The sequence below is a fragment of the Lycorma delicatula genome, chromosome 1, assembly GCF_047948215.1.
Source record: "Lycorma delicatula isolate Av1 chromosome 1, ASM4794821v1, whole genome shotgun sequence".
Lineage (NCBI taxonomy): Eukaryota > Metazoa > Arthropoda > Insecta > Hemiptera > Fulgoridae > Lycorma > Lycorma delicatula.
In genome coordinates, this window is record NC_134455.1 from 148382669 (window position 1) to 148405574 (window position 22906).

At 35.2% G+C, this 22906-nt stretch overlaps 2 protein-coding genes across 2 annotated transcripts in view; both read right to left on the reverse strand.

Moving 5' to 3' along the window:
• Positions 1-1564, reverse strand: part of LOC142318202 (myogenesis-regulating glycosidase-like) — a 56194-nt gene extending 54630 nt beyond the window's left edge. The window contains exon 1 of the mRNA XM_075354762.1: positions 1386-1564. Coding sequence (XP_075210877.1) covers positions 1386-1482 — 97 coding nt within the window. The 5' untranslated portion in view covers positions 1483-1564. The remainder of the gene's footprint in view (positions 1-1385) is intronic.
• A 12795-nt stretch (positions 1565-14359) lies between these two features.
• LOC142317683 (casein kinase I-like) overlaps positions 14360-22906 on the reverse strand; it is a 68552-nt gene continuing 60005 nt past the window's right edge. The window contains exon 8 of the mRNA XM_075354235.1: positions 14360-14687. Coding sequence (XP_075210350.1) covers positions 14524-14687 — 164 coding nt within the window. The 3' untranslated portion in view covers positions 14360-14523. The remainder of the gene's footprint in view (positions 14688-22906) is intronic.

Consider the following 22906-nt stretch of genomic DNA (forward strand, 5'->3'; position numbering starts at 1 on the left):
TTTTAAAAATAATTGCTATTCTTAAACGAGTCATTAGCAAAGATTGCAAATTCATAAAAATTCATGGAGGAGTTAACAGTTTTTATTTTCTAAATATTGATCTACTTTGTTAATATTTATGGGCACCAAAAAATGATCTGATAGCCTACTTTTCTTCCTTAAAAATTTGTTTCGGTTTTTAAGGAGCTCTAAGTGATAATATTATAGTTTATATGGGAATATATTTATGTAAGAACATAAATATTTAACAATTATGACAAGCTAAGCTTATTATCATTATTAAATATTAGTAACTGTAAAAGAACAAACTCTTTCTATTTTACAGTAATAAATTATGAAAATGCATTAACAATAAAACAAAAACAAAGCAGTAATTAATGTTAAGTGTTAACCTTGTTTTGAAAAGGTTTTTCATTCTCCTTTGCAAAAACATTTTTTACAATTTATATTCTGAGAATGGATTTTACTTTAGATTTCAGAGAACATAAGTTAAAGCAAATGAACTTTGAAAGAGTTTCTGTATGAAACAACTTTGAAAATTTTGTTTTGACAAAAATGTCGCTTCCAGGTATAGATATATACACACACAAACATATATATATATATATATATGTGTGTGTGTGTGTGTGTGTGTGTGAGCATGCGAACAAAATATTTCAAGGAACAAAAAAACGTAAATAGTTATGATCATTTTTAATTGCAATAGGACAGAGTTTACAATCCCTCTCAGAAAGTTTTTTTTTAAATTTAGTCACTGAGGGTACGTTTTAGTGAAAATTGATAGAAAAGAAAAGAAATCTTTAAAGCAACTTACATGAAATTGTTTTTTAAAATCCAAACAAGGTATTAATTCGCCTTTGTAAAAATATTTATTATTTACATTCTGAGAATGGGTTTTAACTAAAGAATTCAGAGAACAGAAGTTAAAGTAAATAACTTTGAAAACTTTGATCAAGATTTTGCTTCCAGATATAGATAACTAACTAATACCCAAAGTAGTTCTAAGGTTCAAATCCTAAATTTTATATGGAATTGAATACTAGATTGTGGATGCTAGTGTTCTTTAGTGGTTGGGTTTCAATTAACCACACATCTCAGGAATGGTCAACCTGAGACTGTACAAGAATACACTTCATTTTCATTCATACATATCATCCTCATTCATCCTCTGAAGTAATATCTTACGGTGGTTCTGGAAGTTGTGTTTCTGTGAAACACAGAAAAAGAAAGTACCCAAAAGAATGCCCAGTAATCAACCTACACAGCTACATATGCACTGACCCACCCATATTTTTGTTTGCTTATTAATAAAGCAACAAAAAATATTTTATTACATTGTCAAACTTTACAAGTATTAATAGAACCATTAAAAGAGATTAACTTACATAACATAAAAACTAAGCATATTATTTTGAAGAATTTCATCTTAGTTTTGTAGCAACTTAACAAATACTTAGTAATTTTAATCTTATATTTTGACATTTTTAAAAATAATCACAACTATCACTTCAACATAAAAATATTGCACTATATGTAATCAAGCAATTTCTACATTATGATGATCACTATTAGATAACAGAAATAATACTACTCCCTGTTAGATTGTAAGAGATAATTTAATTGTGATATTAGAGCCTTATGAGCGCAGAATATTATGTAAATATATGATGTAAAAGCTGATAAAAAACCTGTTAATGTCACAGTATTAAAAAAAGCACAAAAACAGTAAAATTTTAAATACAGATAAATCAAATTGGTATGTAATCATCTAACTTCTTGAAATCTTGTATTAAAGTAAATAATAATAAATTAAATAATAATTAAGCAGATTTCTGCTTAAACCAATATTTTTTTATTTTTGCCCTATTTCATTAATTTTGACTAAATTTCTTCTTATTAGCATCATTTCCACTAATTTCTTAGTCTTTTTTTATTTACAGTTATCACATTTCATATTGCATGCAATCATTCTTTCTTTTATCTGTTTAGCCTCCGGTAATTACCTTTCAGATAATGCTTCAGAGGATGAATGAGGATGATATGTATGAGTGTAAATGAAGTGCAGTCTTGTACAGTCTCAATTCGACCATTCCTGAGATGTGTGGTTAATTGAAACCCAACTACCAAAGAACACTGATATCCACGATCTAGTATTCAAATTCATGTAAAAATAACTGTCTTTACTAGGACTTGAACGCTGGAACTCTCGACTTCCAAATCAGCTGATTTGGGAAGACGCGCTATCACTAGACTAACTCAGTGGGTTACGCATTCATTCTTGTACAACTTATTCTGCTTTAATAAAATATTCCAGGAAATCTAGTAGCAGTTGTAACTATCTGGTACCAGAACTAATCTGTGTTCTTTTTAAAGTACATAAAAAATATCAGTACTGCTTTATTATTGTAGAGATCTTATTATGAATGATTTTCCTATCGCTTTATTGGCAAGTACACAATGAACATTCAGAGTGTTAGAAAATACACTTCTCAATGTGTATTATACGTGGGTATTTATGATGTAGGTGTTATGAAGAAACTTTCAAGACATGTTCTACTGGTGAAAATAATGAAAACATTCATATGAACATAGATCTTGAAATGCTTTATTTTCAAGTTATAGCAAGCGAAAGATTTCGCCCAGATTTCAGCTCTTCTAATGAAAAGAAACACTACTGTAATTTTTGGGACCCAATTAAGTAATAAAGTTGGTGGCTATTATGTAATTTGAGCTGGGAAATAGGATTAAACAGGTGCCTAAACTTCCTTTTTATGTATGATAATTTATAACATCAGATTTAAACAAAGTACCCTACACAGTTCTCATTGTTGACCAACCTCCATATATTGAGTAGTAACAATATTAAGTTATATTATTTTTCGTAGCCTTAGATAAAGAGGATTTGCTCCTGACATAATGCTGTCAAAAAACAACAATGTATCAAGTTTTTTTAATTTTGAATCAAGTGTTATCAAAATTGTTTCTATAGTAAAAGATTTATTCATCTGTGAGCCTTTTATGAGAGAGTACACATTAACAGGCACCTCTTTCAGTATAAGGGCTACCTAGTTATCCTAGTAGAAATGAAGATGTTCTTTCCTCTCACTAGACTGATAAATTTCCCTTATTTTGTTATTCTATTCTGACCAGATAAACTGCAACATTATTTTTTATATATGCTTCGCTACTGGTAAGTTCTTGAAGAGATTTTATTTACTCCTATCCTAGCCTAGTTGATAATTCTGGAACTATTTATGAAAAACATAAAATTTCTCTTATTAAACCCAAGGCTGTTTCTTAATATCTTTCTTAACTTATTACTTCTAAAAAATTTAGTTAAATTTTACCACAAAAGCATAAATAATGACCCCAGTTTAGCAACTATGTGCTATTTTGTGAAAAAAATATTCTATCTACAAACTTAGTATTAATTCAGAAAAGATGGTCTATAGATCATAATTTTAATAACTTTTGAATACAAATTACAAGTTGATAATGAAAAAAGATCTCAGAAATATCCATTTCATTATTTAAAACAAACTCTAACTTCCTTTGAAATTTTTGCTTTTATTAATTTTAAGGTTGTTTCCCACGCAAGGGAGATATCTTGATTGCATACCCTCTGTTTTTTTATGGTACTGAGTTTGGCCTGATGACTAACATCCTGGCTAGGAAAACAAGGAAACTGTGGTTTTCTATCAAAGTTAGAATTTGCTGGTGAAAATTCTGGTATAGTGTTTTCCTTAATAATCACTAGTTAGCACTTTACTGGCATCAGTGTAAGTGCAAAAAATATTTCCCTCCACCCAAAATATTACCTCCAGCTAAATAATTATGAAAATTAAATGTTCAACTAATTTTAAAATAAAATGGATAAAACAAGCATCCTCTTCTCTACTTCTTACATTCTCTTCTGCAAAGTTAAAGTTACAGAAATTAATGAATATGTAATTTATCCCTTTAATTATGTTCAGTTTAAAGACATTTAGATGGATGGCTTTTTGCAGAGTATCATGGTATTTCATGTCACTTCATACAACTGATCCAGAGAAGTGTTATATTTCTCCATACACTAAAGATTCTATATTTTTTAACATGCAATAATCTAAAGGTATTAAGTCAGATGGCCTTGGAAGCCGAATGTCCCCAAACAATATATTGTTAAATAAATACACAAGTAATTTCTAACTTGTAAACAAAACTGCAATGGTATCCCGTTATACTAGAAAATCATCTGCAGTAATTTTATAGAGTAAGATCTTTTTAAGAGGAAATAAGTAACAAAATTTGAATTGAACTATTAATTTACTCTGTTGCACCAAAATTTGGATAAAGTTTCACTAGCCAGAAAACCAAAAGAAAGAGTTTTGAACCTATATTTGTGATGAATTTTTTCTTTCATTTACTTCTGGATACACATTTTCAAATACTATTATTACCTTAAGATATACTCTTTAAATACATTTTTTAAAAGTGTCTTTAGGAAGAAAACTGTGAGAAAGGATATCAGCAGCATTACTCTGTGATTTAATGTACTGCCATTTAGTATTTGAAGTTATTCGTTGAATTTCAGAAATTTGGTTAGCAACAAATTACATTCCACATAGAAGACTGGCCATGAATCTAATGTAGCACTATCATTAAGTCTGAATAAAATTTAATTAATCAAACAATCATGAAGATGAAGTTGCTCCTCTAGATTTGAAATAAGTAGATCAAAGGAAAATTCATCATTTAAATTAACTATTCTAACATGCATACAGTTCTCAATGCATAATGTTTTAATTTTTGATCTGGAGATTCATGTCAAAGGATTCTTCGTAAATTACAATCTTTAGTGTTGACCAGAATTCGTCTAGGTCTATACATTATTGTTATGTTTGTTACAATGTTGTTATCAATTCAAAATCTAAAAATAATATCGCAAAAACATTTTTGTAAGCTTGGTCCTACAAGTAATATTTATTTAGAGAAAAACCATTCGTTGTTTTGGTTGAACCATAAAAAACAATGTAAAATTTTGTTGTTAGTTTAGATTTTTAAAATATTCATGATGTGGTAAATAAAACAGATTTGAGTTAGGTACTGACAAATCATCTGAATCGAGTTCAGACACATGATTTAAATCTAAGTATTCATTAATAAATTGGAGTAACTTGCTTTATTAGAAATTTGGTTAAGCTTACAATCAAAGAATAGAAACCTTTCACATGAGGATCAGAACAATCATCACTGATTGGACTGGAAAGCACGGTTTCCTTGACACTGTGCTAGTTGATGTGGCCAATACACTTGTTTACTCTTTTAGATCAGTTTCAGTTACATCATCCTGCTGCCTGAGTTTATGCATCATCCTGAGTTTATGAGGTATAAGTTGCAGGTAGAAAGTGTCCCATTTTTTGTTACTGACTAGTGAAATGAATTAAACATTCCATTTACTTTTGATGAGCTAAGGTAATGCCTTGAATAATTCCTCCAGGAAATGATAAATCAGGTTCAGTATTTTATTACAGCTCCTGGATACTGCAATATGACAGATTTTATGTATCTATAATAGAATATTTTCTGACCAGGTTTTCCAAATTTTTGGTCAAAAGCATTGTTGATTCCAGTACTGAAACCAGGTAAAGATAGTCATGCCCCTCAAGTTATCTTCTATCTCTTTGACCAGTAATATGTGCAAATTGATGGAACAAATGGTAAATCATTGTCTAGTGTGGTATCTTGAGAAAAATTCACCAAGGTAGATCATTTATTGATCGTGTAGCTGCCCTGGAATCTGTCATCCAAAGTACCTTTCTACTTCGCCAAAGCCTTGTAGTATTTTTCAATTACAAAAGGTGTTTGACACAGCTTTAAACTTTAGTAGTTTGTTGCATTGTTGGTGCAGTGGAAGTTTTACTTGGTGGTATACCAACTGAAGAGTTATTTGGTACAACATTGTCGGTCTTTCTAGCAGAAGTTACCTTCTTGCCAGTGCTCAATGCTGTAATTGCAGCTGTGAGAGACTTTACTTGTTCTGACAATGCTTCTACTGATTTAGTCAGTTCTTTACACGATGCACATTCTTTCTCTTTTTGTACACTATTTTAGATAGCCTGTACAAAATTAACACTAGGTTGTACAGGATTTGTCATGCTGAGGGATTTTCTGTATTCTGACAAGCCTTAGGGAAGGACACTTTCTGCTCAGTACAGATCTTTAATATTCCCTTTTTTTCCTTGAAAAGCAGGCATTCCTGAGAGCTTGCCAAATGTGGACCTTTGCAGTTTATAAATTTTTCTTCTTCACCGCATGTACTACCTTCATATCCTGCAATGTGCACAAACCTGTTCCATTTGGCAACCTGTATTGGTGTGACCAAAACCCTGCCTGAGATTGGAAGCAGCGTCTGAGGTTTTGTATATATGGTTGCACATGAACAGAAAGGTAACCAACCTTTATTCTGTCAAGAACAGTAGAATTGAAAAAATCAAAACTAGCGATGATGTTGGTACATCAACACCATTCTCCCTTCTCATAATCCTGTGCACAGATGTGACTGACTGTGATGACAACTCCTCCATATTACAGGTAACTCAATGTCAGCGAAGTCACGGCAAAAGATCACTCCTTCACTAAATTTAAGCATATTATGGAGCTCCACTATCATTTGGTCTTATCCTATATACCAAATTGCTAGGAGTTTTCGTCACTGCTCTTCATTACAGATTTTAATTAGCAGGGTGCCACTCCTAAGTTTCTTTATCGATTTCACAGACCCACAACATGTTACAATGCATTTAATAATCAGTTAGGGAGAAACCTTAGCAAAGGATTTATCTTCCTTGTTGTATCTACCACAAGAAACCTCATGCAAGAATATTTAACACATTCTGTAATATTTCTTATACCCTTATTACTGAATATATTTTTGGATGACAGACAAGGTTGGTTGAAGTTTCTTCAAACCCTCATTTTTGTTGATTTATTCAAGTGAACTAACAACCACTGAAAGATTATTGTTTGGAATTGCCATATGGTTCCCACAAATACCAGTGATTTAAAGGACCACTCCAACAAAGCACGTGCGTACTGGAGTTAGGGCTATATACAACTGGGTTCACCCTGATGCCCAGAGGACATCTTTTAAGACTCACTACATAGAGCTATACAACAATCAACATGATAGTCTCCACCTTGGGTTACAGTTGCATTTCATAAAGTATTGCAACATCACCAAGTGTAAGTGTAAGAAGATACAGTGAAAGATGTTGTGTTGTTGTGTAGGAGTATATATTATAATTTGTGTAGTATAAATGTATGGTGTAAAAGGTTCAACAACTCAGTTTATAGTGGGAAGAAATGCTGCAGAGGCTAGGGCCATGGGGATGCCATCTCCCAAAGTCTTAAAGAATAAGACTCCCTGTCAGGCTTGTGTCAGAGAGAAACATGTAGTATGGACGATATGGAAGAGGGAGAGGGACTGGATTATTGAGATTTTGAGATATGGATATGTATAAGGATGGAGAAAATAAGATGATGGATAAACTGAGGAATGAAGAAGTATGAAGGAAACAGGATTAAAGAAGAAAGAGCACTTATGTGGGAAGTACACAAAAGGAGAGGAAACTTGTTAGGATATGTATTTTGAGGAAGTGTAATCTTGACAACTGCAATGGAAGGGTCAGTAGAAGGAGATAGGAAGCAAGGAAGAAGATGAACAAAGTTAATAGACGAAGTGAAAATTAGAAACTACAAGGGAATAAGGAGAAGGCTTGGGACTGAAATGGATAGAGACATAGTTTGTTGTAAGAGACCTGCTGCCAGGCAGAGCAGTAGATGAAGATGATGATGACAAGAAATGTTTTCTGTGATATGAACCATCAGGTCTTGTTTAGGAATTTCATTTACTAAGAGAAGTAAAATTTGCAAGTTGCAGATTTTTTTTAATTCTTAAAGTCATGAAATGATGAATGTCCATCTCAAGTAAATAACACAATTAGTAGTTCATGTTGATTAAATCCTGTAATTCCTGAAAGGAAAGAATGGAAAAGTTAAATCTCTTAAGTGACAAAATAGTTCAATGTAATCTACATAACAAGGTGCAGTCTAAATCTGAATAGAAAAAGGAAAAATGCCAAACGAAAATTAAAATTCTTTTATTTTTTACAAGTAGAAAACCATAAATAAAAACCCAACTGATAATATGTCAAGTAATCATGTACTAATTTTCTTCTTGTTTGTAAATTATCAAATCTTTTACAGTATCAATATTTATTTAACCTGTAGTCTGCAGTAAAATCAACTAACCTATAAGTAGATTATGAAAACAAAATTACTTTATTAAAAGAAAAAACTATTCTAATTAAAATTTAATAATTAATGATTAAAGATGGCACATAAAAATCATACAACGATATATACATTTTTTTTATGGAGAGCAATCTGATGATCTTCAATAAGCAACCTGATGAATTCTTGAAGTCTTGTAATTTTGATTTTACTAACATATTAAGTCTTGATCAAGAATTGTTTAACACCTAGACTAATAAAAATTAATTATTAATTCACATGGATTATACCATTTTTAGTAATACCATTTACAAGTGGACACATTTATATGGAACAGCGAAAATTGAATGTGATTGGTGATAATTCTTAAGCTATACTATCATATTACTTGTGTAGATAATCAACACTATTCAGTAACAAAAAGAGTCTTAAACACATACATAATTATGTACTTTAAGCTTCCTTGCAACACTAATGCTCATCACGGTTATCAAACCGGTTCCATAATATTAAAACCTATTATTAATAACCCTATTAATAAAACGGTTATCCTAATAAACTGAAATTAAATTTAACTGTGTTCCTGATAATTGCACTCTCTGGCTAATGCTACTCATTGTTCTTAAGAGATCTTTTTTTAATGATAATGGTTATGATTCATCACAAACAACAAAATACAGTCTTTTCAATATACTCAAGTCAGCCTAACATCATTACACTTAACATTTTAAAAAGTATTAAATCCTAAGACAAAACATAAAAATGTTTACATATGGGAGTTAATATATATATATATATATTTTTTATTTAGTTACTATTGGTCGATGCAACAATCCATGCAGGACCCTAACCTTTTTCATTGCATTCTTGAAATATATATATACTCTCAGAAACCCTCCTCCAGCTCCTCACAATCATTCATCTACCTCTGTCTCAATCTTTTGTCCTCTCTCTTTCACAGAATTTTTTAGAAAATACTTTTCTAATTGCTTTATACTTGGCCATTTTTCAGACATATCAAACCCTTCCAGTTCTACCTGGATTCATTTTTACAGTAATATGATGTTCTCCACACAGTTGCTCAAACTCTAAATTAGTTCTTATCTTCTGTTAATTTTTCCCTTTATTGGGCTGTATATTTTCTTTAAAAGTGAAATAAAGGCTGTATTGTGGCTTTGGAATACAACAACAAAATAATATAGAATACAGCAAACATCAAAATAATATTATGGATCCAACAATTAAAGAAATTAAGAATAAAAAGAAAAAAAATTCTGTAATATAAAACAAAATTAAAATGAAATACAATACAAAACCAGAGTAAAATACAAATTAAATCAATATGAGAAAATTTATTAATAAAATTCTTCACAGAGTCAATAATTGAATTTTTTTATTTACTATAAAAATCTAATAGGCAAATATTTTGAGGTAAGCTCATAATATTTGCTCACTGTCACCCAGTTGTTACCATTTAGAAAAACTTAAGTTCTGTAGATAACAAGGCAATACTAAATATTTTTAATCTAAATTCACTTAAAATTGGACATTCTGCAATTAAAAAAAACAAAAAGAAACAGTTTTATCTTCTTCAGTAACACTCTCAGATGGGATGGGTAAGAATGTTTATTCAGATGCATAAATTTGATACATACTTTGAAAAACAAATTCACAATTCTTACATTCTCATCAATTGCTAAGTAAGAATTAAAATAGATTAAGTCTTTGTACAGTAGCTGATTATCATTGTTAAATGATTTAGTTTTATATGTTAAAGGACTTTACCAACACTTTCAAAATAGCGTTGTCCTCTCTCTTTCAAAATAAAAAAATAAATATTTTTTTATTTTCATCATCTGCAGTCATTCTATATCTATGCTGTATGTGTCTTATGTACATTTCCAGTCATCATAAAAAAATACTTTCTTCTCTAAAATAAGTTTTGGGTACTTGCTTTAAAGTAACTTAAATCATTTACGAATATAATTTGATTGCAATTTTAATTAATAGATGAAAATTGGTAAAAGGTTTGTTTTCAGGTACATACTCTATGAATTTGTAGTCAAACTTAAATTTTCAATTCTGTACTTTCAATTTAGAAAAGGCTCAAATAAAAAAAGTTCAAATAAAAAAAATGTCATAAATCCTCAAAAAGTTTATCTGCTAATGAACTTTCTAAAACACTATTGATCCATTTCTCCATCTCATTTGTTCTATCATCCATTCTTACTTGATATAACTTTGCTGTCCTTCAGTACATATAGTATTAATATTCTGCTACATTTGACTACAATCTTGTGATTATATGAGGTTTCTTTTCATTAAAGTTATTTTCAGTATGATTAGTTTTTCTCATTTTCATATAGAATTAGTCTTTCATTATTGAACTATGATTTTCAGATATATATTTTTTGTAACCGAACTTTAATAGCCCATATTCTAACTTGCAATCTTATTAGATCTAGGGCTTTTTGGTACAAACTGGCTGACAAGTTATTTTTTCAGAATTATTATTTTTTTATTAAATTTATATCAGTGCATAATTTACTTTTCTTTTTGAGAAAAAATTATACTACTGCTGCTGCTGCTGCCACCACTGCCACCGACACTGCTGCTGCTGTTGCTGCTACTGTTATAGCCATAACTGTTGGTATCACTGGAAAAATCTTCAATATTTATTTATTTTTAAGTTGAGGTGCTTTAAGAATGGTATCAAATCTAATGTAGCAGAAGAATCTTTTGAACTGGATGAGCTACTGTTGCAAAATTTACTTTGAACAATTTTGTAAGAACTGTCTGTTTTTGATTCAGGATAAAAAACTGGTCTCTGGAAATGAGAAATATTTTGAGAAGATTGGGAAGAGTTTACAAAATCATTACAATTTTCTTTTCAATCCTTATTTCTTGATGATAAAGCAGTAAAGAGTCCCTGAAAACTAGAAGAGAATTTTTGGTAAAAAGTGGTCCAAAGCCTTGCAATCTCATTATTTAGTCATTACTTCCTATTTCCAAAGAAGTATACAAAAGAGATGAAAAAACTGTCTTCTATTAAAATTGTTCTATGTGGTACAATAACTAAATGCCAGTGTTTCATAGACTACATTATTATGTACATTAGGCTTAATATTTTATTATTTTAACATCACTTGTAATTAATTTCAAATAGAATCTATTAGTTATTTTATTATTTCACATTAAGTAGTGATGCAAGTAAATATTCTGTATTCTATGGTAGAGTTCTATGAAAATAGTGATACATTACTATCAATAAAAATTATTAATGTAAATAAAGTTTACATATGACTTGAAATAATAATGGATATACCCTTATTAGAAGCCAAATATTTCATTATAGAGAAACAGCACAATTTGTTCATGGCTCATTTTAAAGCTGGTTTTGTTTTAAATTAATATGCAATATCTATAATTAAATGATCAAATCACTTTTCACTTGTTAAAAGGTAAAAAATGTACCTTATTTTAACAACATTTTTCATGTAACTTCATTTTGGGACTGTAGCTTACAAAATTCATTACAAAATACTATTTTTCCTCAGAATAAATATATTTGAATAATTGTTTTGTATGTTAGTAAAGTTCTCTCTTATTATAAAGGAATTCTAAAGTTCACAGAGTTTGTATTTAAACACACATGATAACAAATATTAAAACAGCCTAGGATAGAACTATATTAGCAAATTTGTTCTCAGTATGGTTGTATTGTTTGCATCTATTTTACCTCAGTCAGAGTAAAGAAATAAATATACAACTCTGAAACTAGTTAACTTTGCAAAAAGTAAAAAACTCAAAAAAACTAGAATGAAAAAATTACATAAAAGAAAATAGCAAAATACTCGTATCTAAAGCTGTCGTAAATAACTGAAACCAAGTTTAAATTATTAATATATGAATTCAGAGATTTAGAAACTTTTAAAGGTTGCCTTGTCATTAATTAGAATTAGAAATATAAGTGATTAGAATTTCTGAAGATAAGTATCTTTAAAATTAATTTAAATTTGTTTGTGAGTTCAGAGGAAAAGAAAATGCAAGATAACACTTGTGTTTTATTTGTGGTATAGAAAGAATATCTTCTGCTAAGTTTTGTATAATTTTTCTCAAATTTCACATCAAAATTTTTTACTTTTGTCTTTCTTATTTAATGTTCAGATATTTGAACATTAAATAAAAAAGACAAAAGTAAAATAGAAATTTTTCAAATGTGGATTTTGTGAAGGATAGAACATATCTGTATATTAATTTTTCAATTCTTCTTTAGATTTTAACTTTTAGCAAATGGTAAATATTTATAACAACCAGCTATTTTTATTTAATATCAGAAATGAATATAAACTGTTAATCATGCTGTAGCAAATTACATACAATTTTATTTAAAATTATCAAAAAGATTATTTAAAAAAGTAGCAAAGATAATATTATGAAAAAGAAAGTTGTTTCAATTTTTGCTATCTGAACTTACAAAAATGTCATGCTTGATTTCACCAAAAAATAACATTATGAAAAAAATTCTCGACTTATTTGTTGATGTTAAAATAGAGAGATTAACTACCTATTGACGGTAACCTGTAAATTGTTACTTCTGCTCTTAAGTTACTTGAGAAACCTAACAATTTGATCAGTAGAGATATTTCCTTTACATAATAAAAGAGAATAACGTACATCACCTGTATTATAAAGACTAAGACTTGAACAAAACATAAACACAAAGATTTGAATTAAGAATCTTCTCTTTTATTTGTCGGTTAAATGAAAAGAAAAAAATTCTCTAGGTTTCAAAGAAACACATCGGATAAAGACTGAAAAGAATGCCAGCTTAAAGAAATGATTTAGAAAGATTGTTAGTGGAAATGAGTGGTAAAGGATGGTGAAAAAAAATAAGATGAAATGTAAAAAGCCACAGAAAAATGAAGAAGGTTGCATGAACTGTAGACAGATTTTGATGTCTGTAGTTGACAGAACTCTACTGAATACTTTCATGGCTGCTTTTTACGAATGAAGCTACTTTTATCCATGATAACAAAAAACACCCAAATTAACATAGATGGTTAGAAGAGAATCTATATGCTACACCTAAATATAAATTTTCTGTGAATGTATGTAAAATGATAGACAACTGTTAATTTATATTTTTATATTAGAATATCATCTTACAGAACAGATTTATCTAGTATCTTTACAGAATGAATTTTATTCTTTACTGGAAAATGTTCTACTGACAAAACAAAGTAACGTATATTTTCAAATGATGGATCTCCTCTACATTCTGTTTATCATGAAATAGAATTTTTAAATTAACATTTTTTTGGAAAATGGACTAGTAGTCGTGGAGGCCTTGTTAATTGGCCAACAAGGTCTCCAGACTTCATACCGTTATGTTATTGCTAATGGGTAAGAAGTGAAGTTTATAAATCCAAATTTAATGTGTGAAAAGAACTATAAAACAAACAAAGAACTATAAAAGAACAAACAAAACAAAATCTTCAGAAATTAATTAAGAAGTACATCAATTTTAATGGTGTAATTTTTTAACCTTCATTAAAATCTAATGATATTTAATTTGATTTCATTATAACAGTATCTTTAGGATATATTAATTCAATTTTTATTAGCTGGAATATTGATAATTTTTATTTTAGTTATTTTATTATTACCTTTTTTTTTTATTGCTTTTAATTAAAGTCAAATTTCTCAAAGTATTATCTGTTTTTATTGACTTTATAAACTATATACACTAGTTTTCTTAGAATTAAAACCTCTACACAAATGTTTTACAAAGTTTTATTTGTTAATTGGCACAACTGACAACATTACCTTTTATCTAATAATTTCTAACATTACCTAAATACAGCATTTAAAAAATGTTTACTTGGAATTAGAGGAATGGCATTAAAGATACATACTTAATAATTCCTACTTTCTTCTATTTTTAGGAGTAAATGCCTTTAAAAAAAATGAGTTGTGCTTTAGTATTTCCTTTGAACATACACTTGTTTACGTAGCTATAGCCAAAATGGTTGAACGTGGCTGAATGCACTCAATTAGCTACAAAATGTTAATTTATGTTTTAACAGATATTTATTAGTTACAAGATACAAATTCATATGTACAGTAAGTAAAAATCATACACAATGATTTTGGTTACATTAACTTCACAGTGAGAAAAACTAGAAAAAATATTAACAAAAATAAACAATTACAATATTAAAACACTTTTAAAATGAATGTACATCTTTAACCAAAGTTTGCTAAACTTCTTCCTGTCCAATCAAAAACACCATCTTCTGCATATCCTTTCCTTTCATAAAGTTCTTTAAATGTCTTCTTCAAATATTCGTAATCTGGTTCCTCGTAGAAATCTAATGTTCTTACATATCTCATATAGTTTGCCATTTCCTCTGGAAAAAAGTAAATCAGTTTAGAAAACAATTTAGTGAAAGAAAAATATTTGACTAAATTCGGAAAAAAAAATTACTTAACACTAGTAATTATAGGTTTGAGCATATTATACGTAGTTACCGCCAGTACCTTACTTTTGTAATAACTGATGAAGTTTGTAGCATGTGAAAAATTGTCTGGTCTGCGATTCAAACCCAGAACTTTTCCAAGATGCTATCTCTCTGGTCCAGAGGTTAACCAAACACCAGTGTAAATGAATTGTGTAGCACATGAAAAAACCAAGCCTGATCAGGATTTAAGTTCACACAACCTTCTGAATGAAAGACGAAGGGTTGTCTATCACCCCACCAAAGAGATTGGCAGAATGTATTTTTTTCTGATATAACTATTTTTTTCTACTTACACATGTGTGTGTGTGTGTGTGTGTATATATATATATTATGAATTTTTATGGTGTTGGTTTATATAATTTATTTAATTCAATTCAAAACCCACCTTTACCCTTGATTCAGTTTATCTGGTCCATTTATTCCATAATTTTCAAATTAATAGTAACTATAATTATCTAGAGCAGGGGGTAACAACATGATGTAATTTTTATACTTAAGTGACCTTACATTAGGTTACCCAAACAACCCTTTAACTCCTAGCATTTCAAGTAAGTCTTTAATAAATAATCTAAATAGTAAGCAAGGTAATACATAATAGTACCTCCAACCCTCAGTTTGTTTTAAAAAACTTTGTCACCTCTTTATTAGATTACACATAGAATTCTGTATTAGAGTAAAATTTTTCTAAAGCTAACATAACCTTTTTACACAAGTCCATTGGATAATTAAAAATTATCTAGAGATTGACTTCAAATGTGTGGTGTGAAAAGCTGATTGTATTTACAAAACCCTCTCCCCCCCAGAAAAAAAACAAAACATTTTAAAGATTAAAAATATTATCTACTGCAAAGTAACCTCTCTGAAATCACCTGATTATTATGTTAATGCCTTTCCTCTGAATACAGATGTTGCAAAAAGTTTGATCAATGCATTTGAGAGAGAAGTATCCTTATAATTTATTGTCTGAGTACAATCACATTAATGCCTTTTTATTAATTGGGAAAATAATTTTTTTTATAATAATTTTGGATCTGGAACCATCCCAAATTGCAATGTTAACAAAAAGACTAACTAATAAATTTAAATAATCCTATAGCACATATTTATACATTCTATTCTATTTTCTTAACTGCTGATAATTTATTAGTATTGTTTTGTATTATGTTATGCAGCTTTCATATTTACTGTATCTATGGTGTCATTTTCCTGCTTAGTTGCATACAAAGAAAAGGTATTTTATACAATGGTGATATGCATTATCATGCATATAGACTGGTTTTGCCTACAATGGTCTTGCTCATAAACGGGTTTATACTAATGTATACTTACCTACTTATGCTTTCTGATATTTTAAAACAGATGTATATTAACCTATTGGGATAAAATCAATCGCTTCTCGGCCTCTAGCCCCGTGCTGTAAAACTTGTGTTTTTTGCAACCGGTGCATAATTTGATTCTGCAAGTACAGCGTTCTACGTTCTCGTCGTCGGGGTTGACAACGATCAGCAGCGGTCAGTCAACCTGCGTTGCTGTGGAGTTTTGACAAAGCGGCGACATAGTGTGTTGCAGTAGTGCTGCTGTCGGCCAAATAAGGACGTTTCCTTTGTAACATCGTGTCCCCATACGTAGTTGGTGAGGCCTAAATATATTTAGATCCTCTGGCAGGTTCGAGAAGCGGTTTCCGCTTCAACCTAGCCGGAGGAAGGAGCTTTTAGCTTTTTGACTCCTCGGGTGGACTGTGGAACAGACGGTCCGTTCGGGGTATGAGAGGTTAGACGCTCACCTGGTATTGTGGTAGGTGTTAGATTCGTTCAAGCTGTGATTTGTAGTGCCTGGCAACACAGCTGGTGTATTGCTAAATTGTTCAGCGATGGAGCAATCCGGGGGAGGTTGTTTGGAGGACTTGGTCGGTTTGGCCAACGACCTGTTTCCGGTGACCCCTTCATGCCGAGGAGGTCAATCGGTAGGTCGCCACCGCGGCCCCGGTCTTCCGATAAGGAAGACACGGAAGCCCCTCGGGTAGTGGAGCGTCCGAGTGTTGCGGCTTGCACACAAATCCTGCGGGACACCTCTGTCTCGAGCGGTGCGGAAAAGGCGAAAGCTGGATCCGTACAGCGAGGACACGGCATAGGAGGGGGCGCCAAGTCCGAAGGACGCCTCACTGCGAAGTCGGGAAGGACTGAAAGCAGCAAAGCCGATTCTGTCCCTGAGCGGGATGTTTCTGGGGGGAAACCTGCGTCAAAGCAGGTGACCTCCGGAGCGGATAGCTTGGGGCGGATTGAGGAGATGAGGGCCGAATGGGCCAAAATTTCCTCAAAGAAGGAATCTAGAGTGGCTCTAGAGTTGCGCCAATTGGTGGACTCATATCTGACCCAATGTAGTTTGATGGTTTCCGGGCTGGCTTTAAAATGTGAAGGCCTCCAGGGTGCAAACCTTGCGCTTGACTCGGTCGTAACTTGACTATCAGGCAAGGTAGACCAGGTAGTGGAGGGAGTTCGGGGCTTCAAACCCGTAACGGGTGAAGCTTTGGGCGAGCTCCACAAATCAATTAAGAGAGTGGAGGAGAAGGTTAAGAAACCTGTCTCCTTTGCCTCTATAACTGCAGCGCCTGCGCCTAAGCGGGTAGGTCCGCCGCCGCCAGCACAGGCGCCGGCCAAAAGTAAGCGGGCCACTGTAAAAGTGGTCCCTGTTAAGCCTGGTCAGGGGGCTTCGTCTGCTATGACGGAGCTAACCCTAAAGAAGATCCTGGACCCGCGGAAAGAAAGGTTCCAAGTTTCCCGGGTCACTAAAACCAGGGATCATGGCATTGTACAGGAGGTCGTTAACGAGCAGCAGGCAAGACAACTGCTGGAGGCCGATGTTCTGGCCAAGAACGGGCTGAAGGCTCAGCTGCTAGCCGAGCGTAAGCCTCAGATGTTGGTTTATGATATGCCGAGGGCAACGCGGGTAGAGGAGCCCGAAATCCTCAAAGCGATCCACGGCCAAAATCCTGTGTTGGATATGGCCGTCGAGGACTTCCTTAGGGAAACTAAGGTGATTCGACAGTTGGGGAGGAAGGAATTCCTAAAGAGTCACTGGGTTCTCGAGACCTCGCCAAAGATCCGGCAGGTCTTAGTGGCCGGGAGATGATTGTTCTTTGGGTGGATGGCCTGTAGGGTTGTCGACCATATTCAGGTAGCCCGGTGCTTTAAATGTCAGGGCTTTGGGAACACCGCTCTCCGATGCAGAGCGCAGAAGGAGATGTGTGGCCACTGTGCCGCTCCGGGGCACAGGGCAACCAACTGCCCTGCCTAGTCGTCGCCACCAAAGTGTGCCGCCTGCTGCCAGGTGAAGGGTAGCAATACTGGTCACAGGGTAGGGGGTAGGCAATGTAAGGCGTACGATATAGCCCGAGCGAGAGCTGTTAACAACACAGCTTATGGCGACGCCTGAACGGTCAGAAGCCCTTGGGGACATCTTTCACCAGTTCGAACGCCTGCGCCTGGGGCAGATTAATCTACACCATTCCCGGGCGGCCACGAGTGAGGACATCCGGGAACTCCTTGAGGAGTACAACCTCGAGGTCCTCTTGGTCCAGGAGCCGTACGCGGTCGCGGATAGGGTGGTCGGCTTCCACGGAGTGAAAGTTATTAATACTCGTGGGGGACGGCCGCTCTCTGCGGTCGTGGTGAGCTCTGACTCTTTGGGTGTCTTCTGAATGCCTCAGTGGTCTGATGAGTAATTCACCGTCGTGCGGATCACGAGGGGTACGCTCGATGTCGTACTTGTGTCGGGATACTTCTAGCTTGGATGGAGTATCGATGACTTGCTGGCGAAGTTGGGGAGGATTCTGGACGGTCTCCCGGGCACCAGAGTGTTGGTTGCGCTGGACGCAAACGCCAAGTCTACCGCCTAGGGTTCACCACTCACAAACCCCAGAGGCGCTGGTCTCGAACAGTTCGCAGAAGCCAGGAACCTGTACCTGATTAATGATGCGGAGCAGCCGCCAACTTTCTCCAGCGAACTGGGAGAGAGTTATATAGACGTCACTTTGGTGACGGGTGACTTGCTTCGGGATACAGGTAGATGGACTGTCTGGCCCGAGGCCAGTGTGAGCGATCATAGGCTTATAACCTATGATATTGCTTACGGAGGCGGTCCTAGGGCACCAAATCCAGGTCGCTACAACTTAAGGGGCCTGGATCAACGCAGGCTGAGGCGTGTGTGCGATGCTGCCCTGTAGGGATTGCAGTGACGCATGGAGTGTAGGGAGGAGATGGAATTGATGGCGGAGCTAATCGGCCGGGCCATCAAGACTGGCTGTGACGAGGTCCTACGGCGGCCTAGGCCAATGGACGGACCCGTCATAAGCAGCCAGTCCGCTGATCTGAGCGTGCCTGGAGCCGTCATGACCCCATTTTCCGGGGGGTCGTCTGTGGAAGGCAGACGGAGGCCCGGCAAGAAATGGTGGTCCTCTGACCTTAGCGTGCTGCGCGCAAGAGTGAGGTCCGCGCGGATAAGGTACCAGCGCTGCCCCCTAATGGGGAAAAACGTTAACCACGTGCGCGCTGAGCGTCTTCGGATCTACCGGCGTGCCCGTAATACATATGTTCACGCCATCAAGGAAGCCAAACTCAAGTTTTGGAAAGACTCCATGCGCGAGTTGCAACGCGATCCCTGGCAGCTCGCAAAGACTTGTTACAAGCCAAGGCCATTGCACGTGTTGTCCAGCGTCCAGTGCGGGTTAGGTGGTCATGACCACACTTTAACATCTGTGGCGACTTACCGGGCGTTCCTGGATACTCTGTTTCCAGATGCTCCGGAGGGTGAAGCGGAAATCGGCGTTAGGGCGGGTGAAACACCATTCCCTGGCGTTCGGACCGTGGAACCCGATGATATAGACCGAGTGGTTTCTCGAATGGCACTGAAGAAGGCACCGGAGGATTGACCAACTTGACCCGGATATTTTTTACCATCTATTGCCTGTCATAAGAGAGCCGCTTGGCAGACTGTTCACGGGATGCCTAAGCTGGGGCTGCTTTCCGGCTTGCTGGAAGGTGGCCTTGGTAAGGGTACTCCTGAAACCTGGAAAGGATCCTGGTGAGGTCGGCAGTTATCGACCCATCAGCCTCTTGCCGGTTCTCGGCAAGTTGCTTGAAAGGCTGGTTGTGGAACGGCTCGAGGAAATCATTGATATGAGCTGTATTCTAAATCAAGGCCAATATGGCTTCATGAAAGGGGTTGGCACCGAGGATTGCATCTTAAATGCTCTTACCGAGGTGGAAAGCGTCGACTGCAAATATGTGTTGGCTATTTTTATTGATATAGAGGTAGCATTTCCTTCCTTGTGTTGGAGTTCTGTCCTCTATGCTTTGGAACGCCGCAATGTTCCCAGAGGCCTGCAGGCCGTGGTAAGAGACTATTTGTCTAACCGTACGGCACTGTTTAAAGATGCGCACCTAGTTGTGGAAAAATCCGTCACCAGGGGAAGCCCGCAGGGTTGCGTTCTCGGTCCCCTGCTGTGGAACCTGGTGTTTGATGGATTTCTGATGTTGACATTCCCAGAAGGGGTCACGGCCCAGGCTTTCGCCGATGACTGTCTCCTTTTAGTTCGTGGTAATTCACGACCGCAGCTAGAAAGTAGAGCGCAGGCGGCTTTGTCAACCGCCGAGGGCTGGATCGACATGCAAAATTTAAAGATTTCTGTACCCAAGACGAAGTTTATGCTTCTGAAGGCTGCAGACAAATTATCAACCAGTCGAAACTCCCACATTAAATATAAAGGCTGTGTAATCAGCCGAGTAAGGGTTCATAAGTACCTAGGTGTTTTGTTTGATGATAAGTTGCTTTTTAGCAACCACATTAAGCAAGTTGCGGCGGACGCTGTCTCTGTGATGCACAAACTTAGAAGGATTGCTCGGAAAGACTACGGGCTGTCGGGTCGCCAAATGTACTTGGTGTACCGAGGTGTCTTCGAGAGTATAATCGCATACGCGGCGCCAGTCTGGGCGCATAGGTTGGATAGAAATAGAGCACTGCTTCAAAATTTAAGGAGTGCCCAGCGCAGAGCCTTAATAGTATGCACTGGTGTTTTTAAAACAACCTCCTACGAGGCTACCACCGTATTCGGAAAGGCTCTCCCAATCGATTTCGTGGTGAAAGTTCGAGCAGCCATATGGAAGTTGAGAAGAGGTCGGGAAACCGAGGTATTTGGGATGCGGTTTCGTGCCGGGCTAGAACCGGAGCGGAACGACTATCACAATGCACCGGGTCCAAATTTCGTTCAGTTGCCCATTTCCCGCCTGCGGAAGAGGCTATGGAGCCTTGCGATGGATGCATGACAGCATGAATGGCACACCACGAATAAGGGAAGATCCCTGTATAGATTTATACAGGATCTGGGGGGATGGTATGCCTCGAATTCATTTTTAAGGGCGTCGGGTGCCCAAGTGCTCACCAACCATGTGAATTTGATGCAATATCTGTTTAGGTTTCGCCTAGCGGCTGATGAGTTGTGTGTCTGCGGGGAGGTCCAGTCGAACGAACATCTTATGTTCGACTGCCCTGCTCTTGGGGGGGGGGGCAGAGACCGGGCCGGGCCACCCTGGAACTTAGAGGTCAGGGGGAAAACTGGCCGCTCATAAACGGCGAGTCGATGTGGCGAGAGCCGCATTGTCGGACCGTGTGGGAGTTCCTCGATGAGGTTGCGATGTTCAACCGTCATCGTTAGATTTTTAATTTAAATGGGATTTATTGATTCCTTTAGCGAAGCTGTGGGAAGTCCTTATCCGAAATAATGGCTGGCCACCAGCCAGTAAAAGCTCCAAGCGCTTTAAATGGTGGACAGGCACTAGCTGGCTGACAGCGACCGAGGCGTGGCGGCTTAAATTGCCGTCTTTTTAACTTGTAACATTTTTAGTTTTAATTTGTAACAAGGGGTGCGCCTCCCCGATCTAGTTTTAATTTGACAAGTGAGCGGTAGGGACACGTAAGCGGGTGCTGTACGGCACCCAGCTTAACAGCTCACGCAAGATAGGAGCTCACTAGGAGCATTAGGAATAACGAGGTCGCAAATCTGTTTTGAGGCAAAGTAGCCGTTTTTTGGCACGGAACATTTGGTCTATGCTCTAGGGCGACCGAATGGGGTGGTGGCGGGAGAGATTCCAGCAAACCAATAACCTATTGGGATGCAACTAAGGAAGGTCTCTACTTGAGCCTCCCCAATAATTCTAAATATAAAACTAATTTATTAAATATAGCTAACTGTATGGTGAAAATTTTAAGATCAAGCTTTACACTGTGTCTAATCTGTAATGTATAACATCGAATGTGATTTTATTAGGTGTAGAATATCCTTGTTTAGAAATTATATAAATTATTTCTTACATAAATGCCTTCTTCTCTCTTTACTTCCATTGAGTTTCCATTTATGCAAATAAGAAGAAATGATTCAAAAAATTTATCTTAATTCAAATTTTCTTCTAAATGCATAATGTTTCAGGTTTTGAAACAGGCATTGAAAAAAGTTATAAATCTAATTAAAATAATCCGTTGAGAAAATATTAAACTGTTAAAATTTGTTGATATTAAAATTGATGTTAATATTTGTTCTATTTGTAGAAACTAGGAATTTGTTACAAGCAATGAATTGAAATGCATTGATACTATATGGATTCATGATTCATGGCGGTTTTTTTTTAAGGTTTGAAATTGAATACAAAAACAAGGAAAGATATTAAAATCAAACAATGGAGAATAATGGAAAATGAAATATTAAGGTAGGAGAACACAGTAAGTCCCAGGATTTTGTCTTTTTGGTAATTAAATTACAAAGCCTAGAAAAGATATATTAAGAGCAGGTTAGTACAAAGGAGAACATTAGAAAACAAGAGTAACTTACTACTATCTAAAAAAATTGTTGAAAATAATTTAATAATTGTTGTAAATTTTGAGGGATTTTAAGAGAGAAAATAAGATTGTGAGTAATTGTTACTGCAGCTGGATTAGTGATCATTAAATGACCACTAAATAACTCATGGTTAGCTGATTTAAAAAAGGAAGAAAAGGTAGAAGTTAGGAACAATAGAAGTAGAAAGAAAAAGGCAGAACATACTTAGGCAAACAGCTTA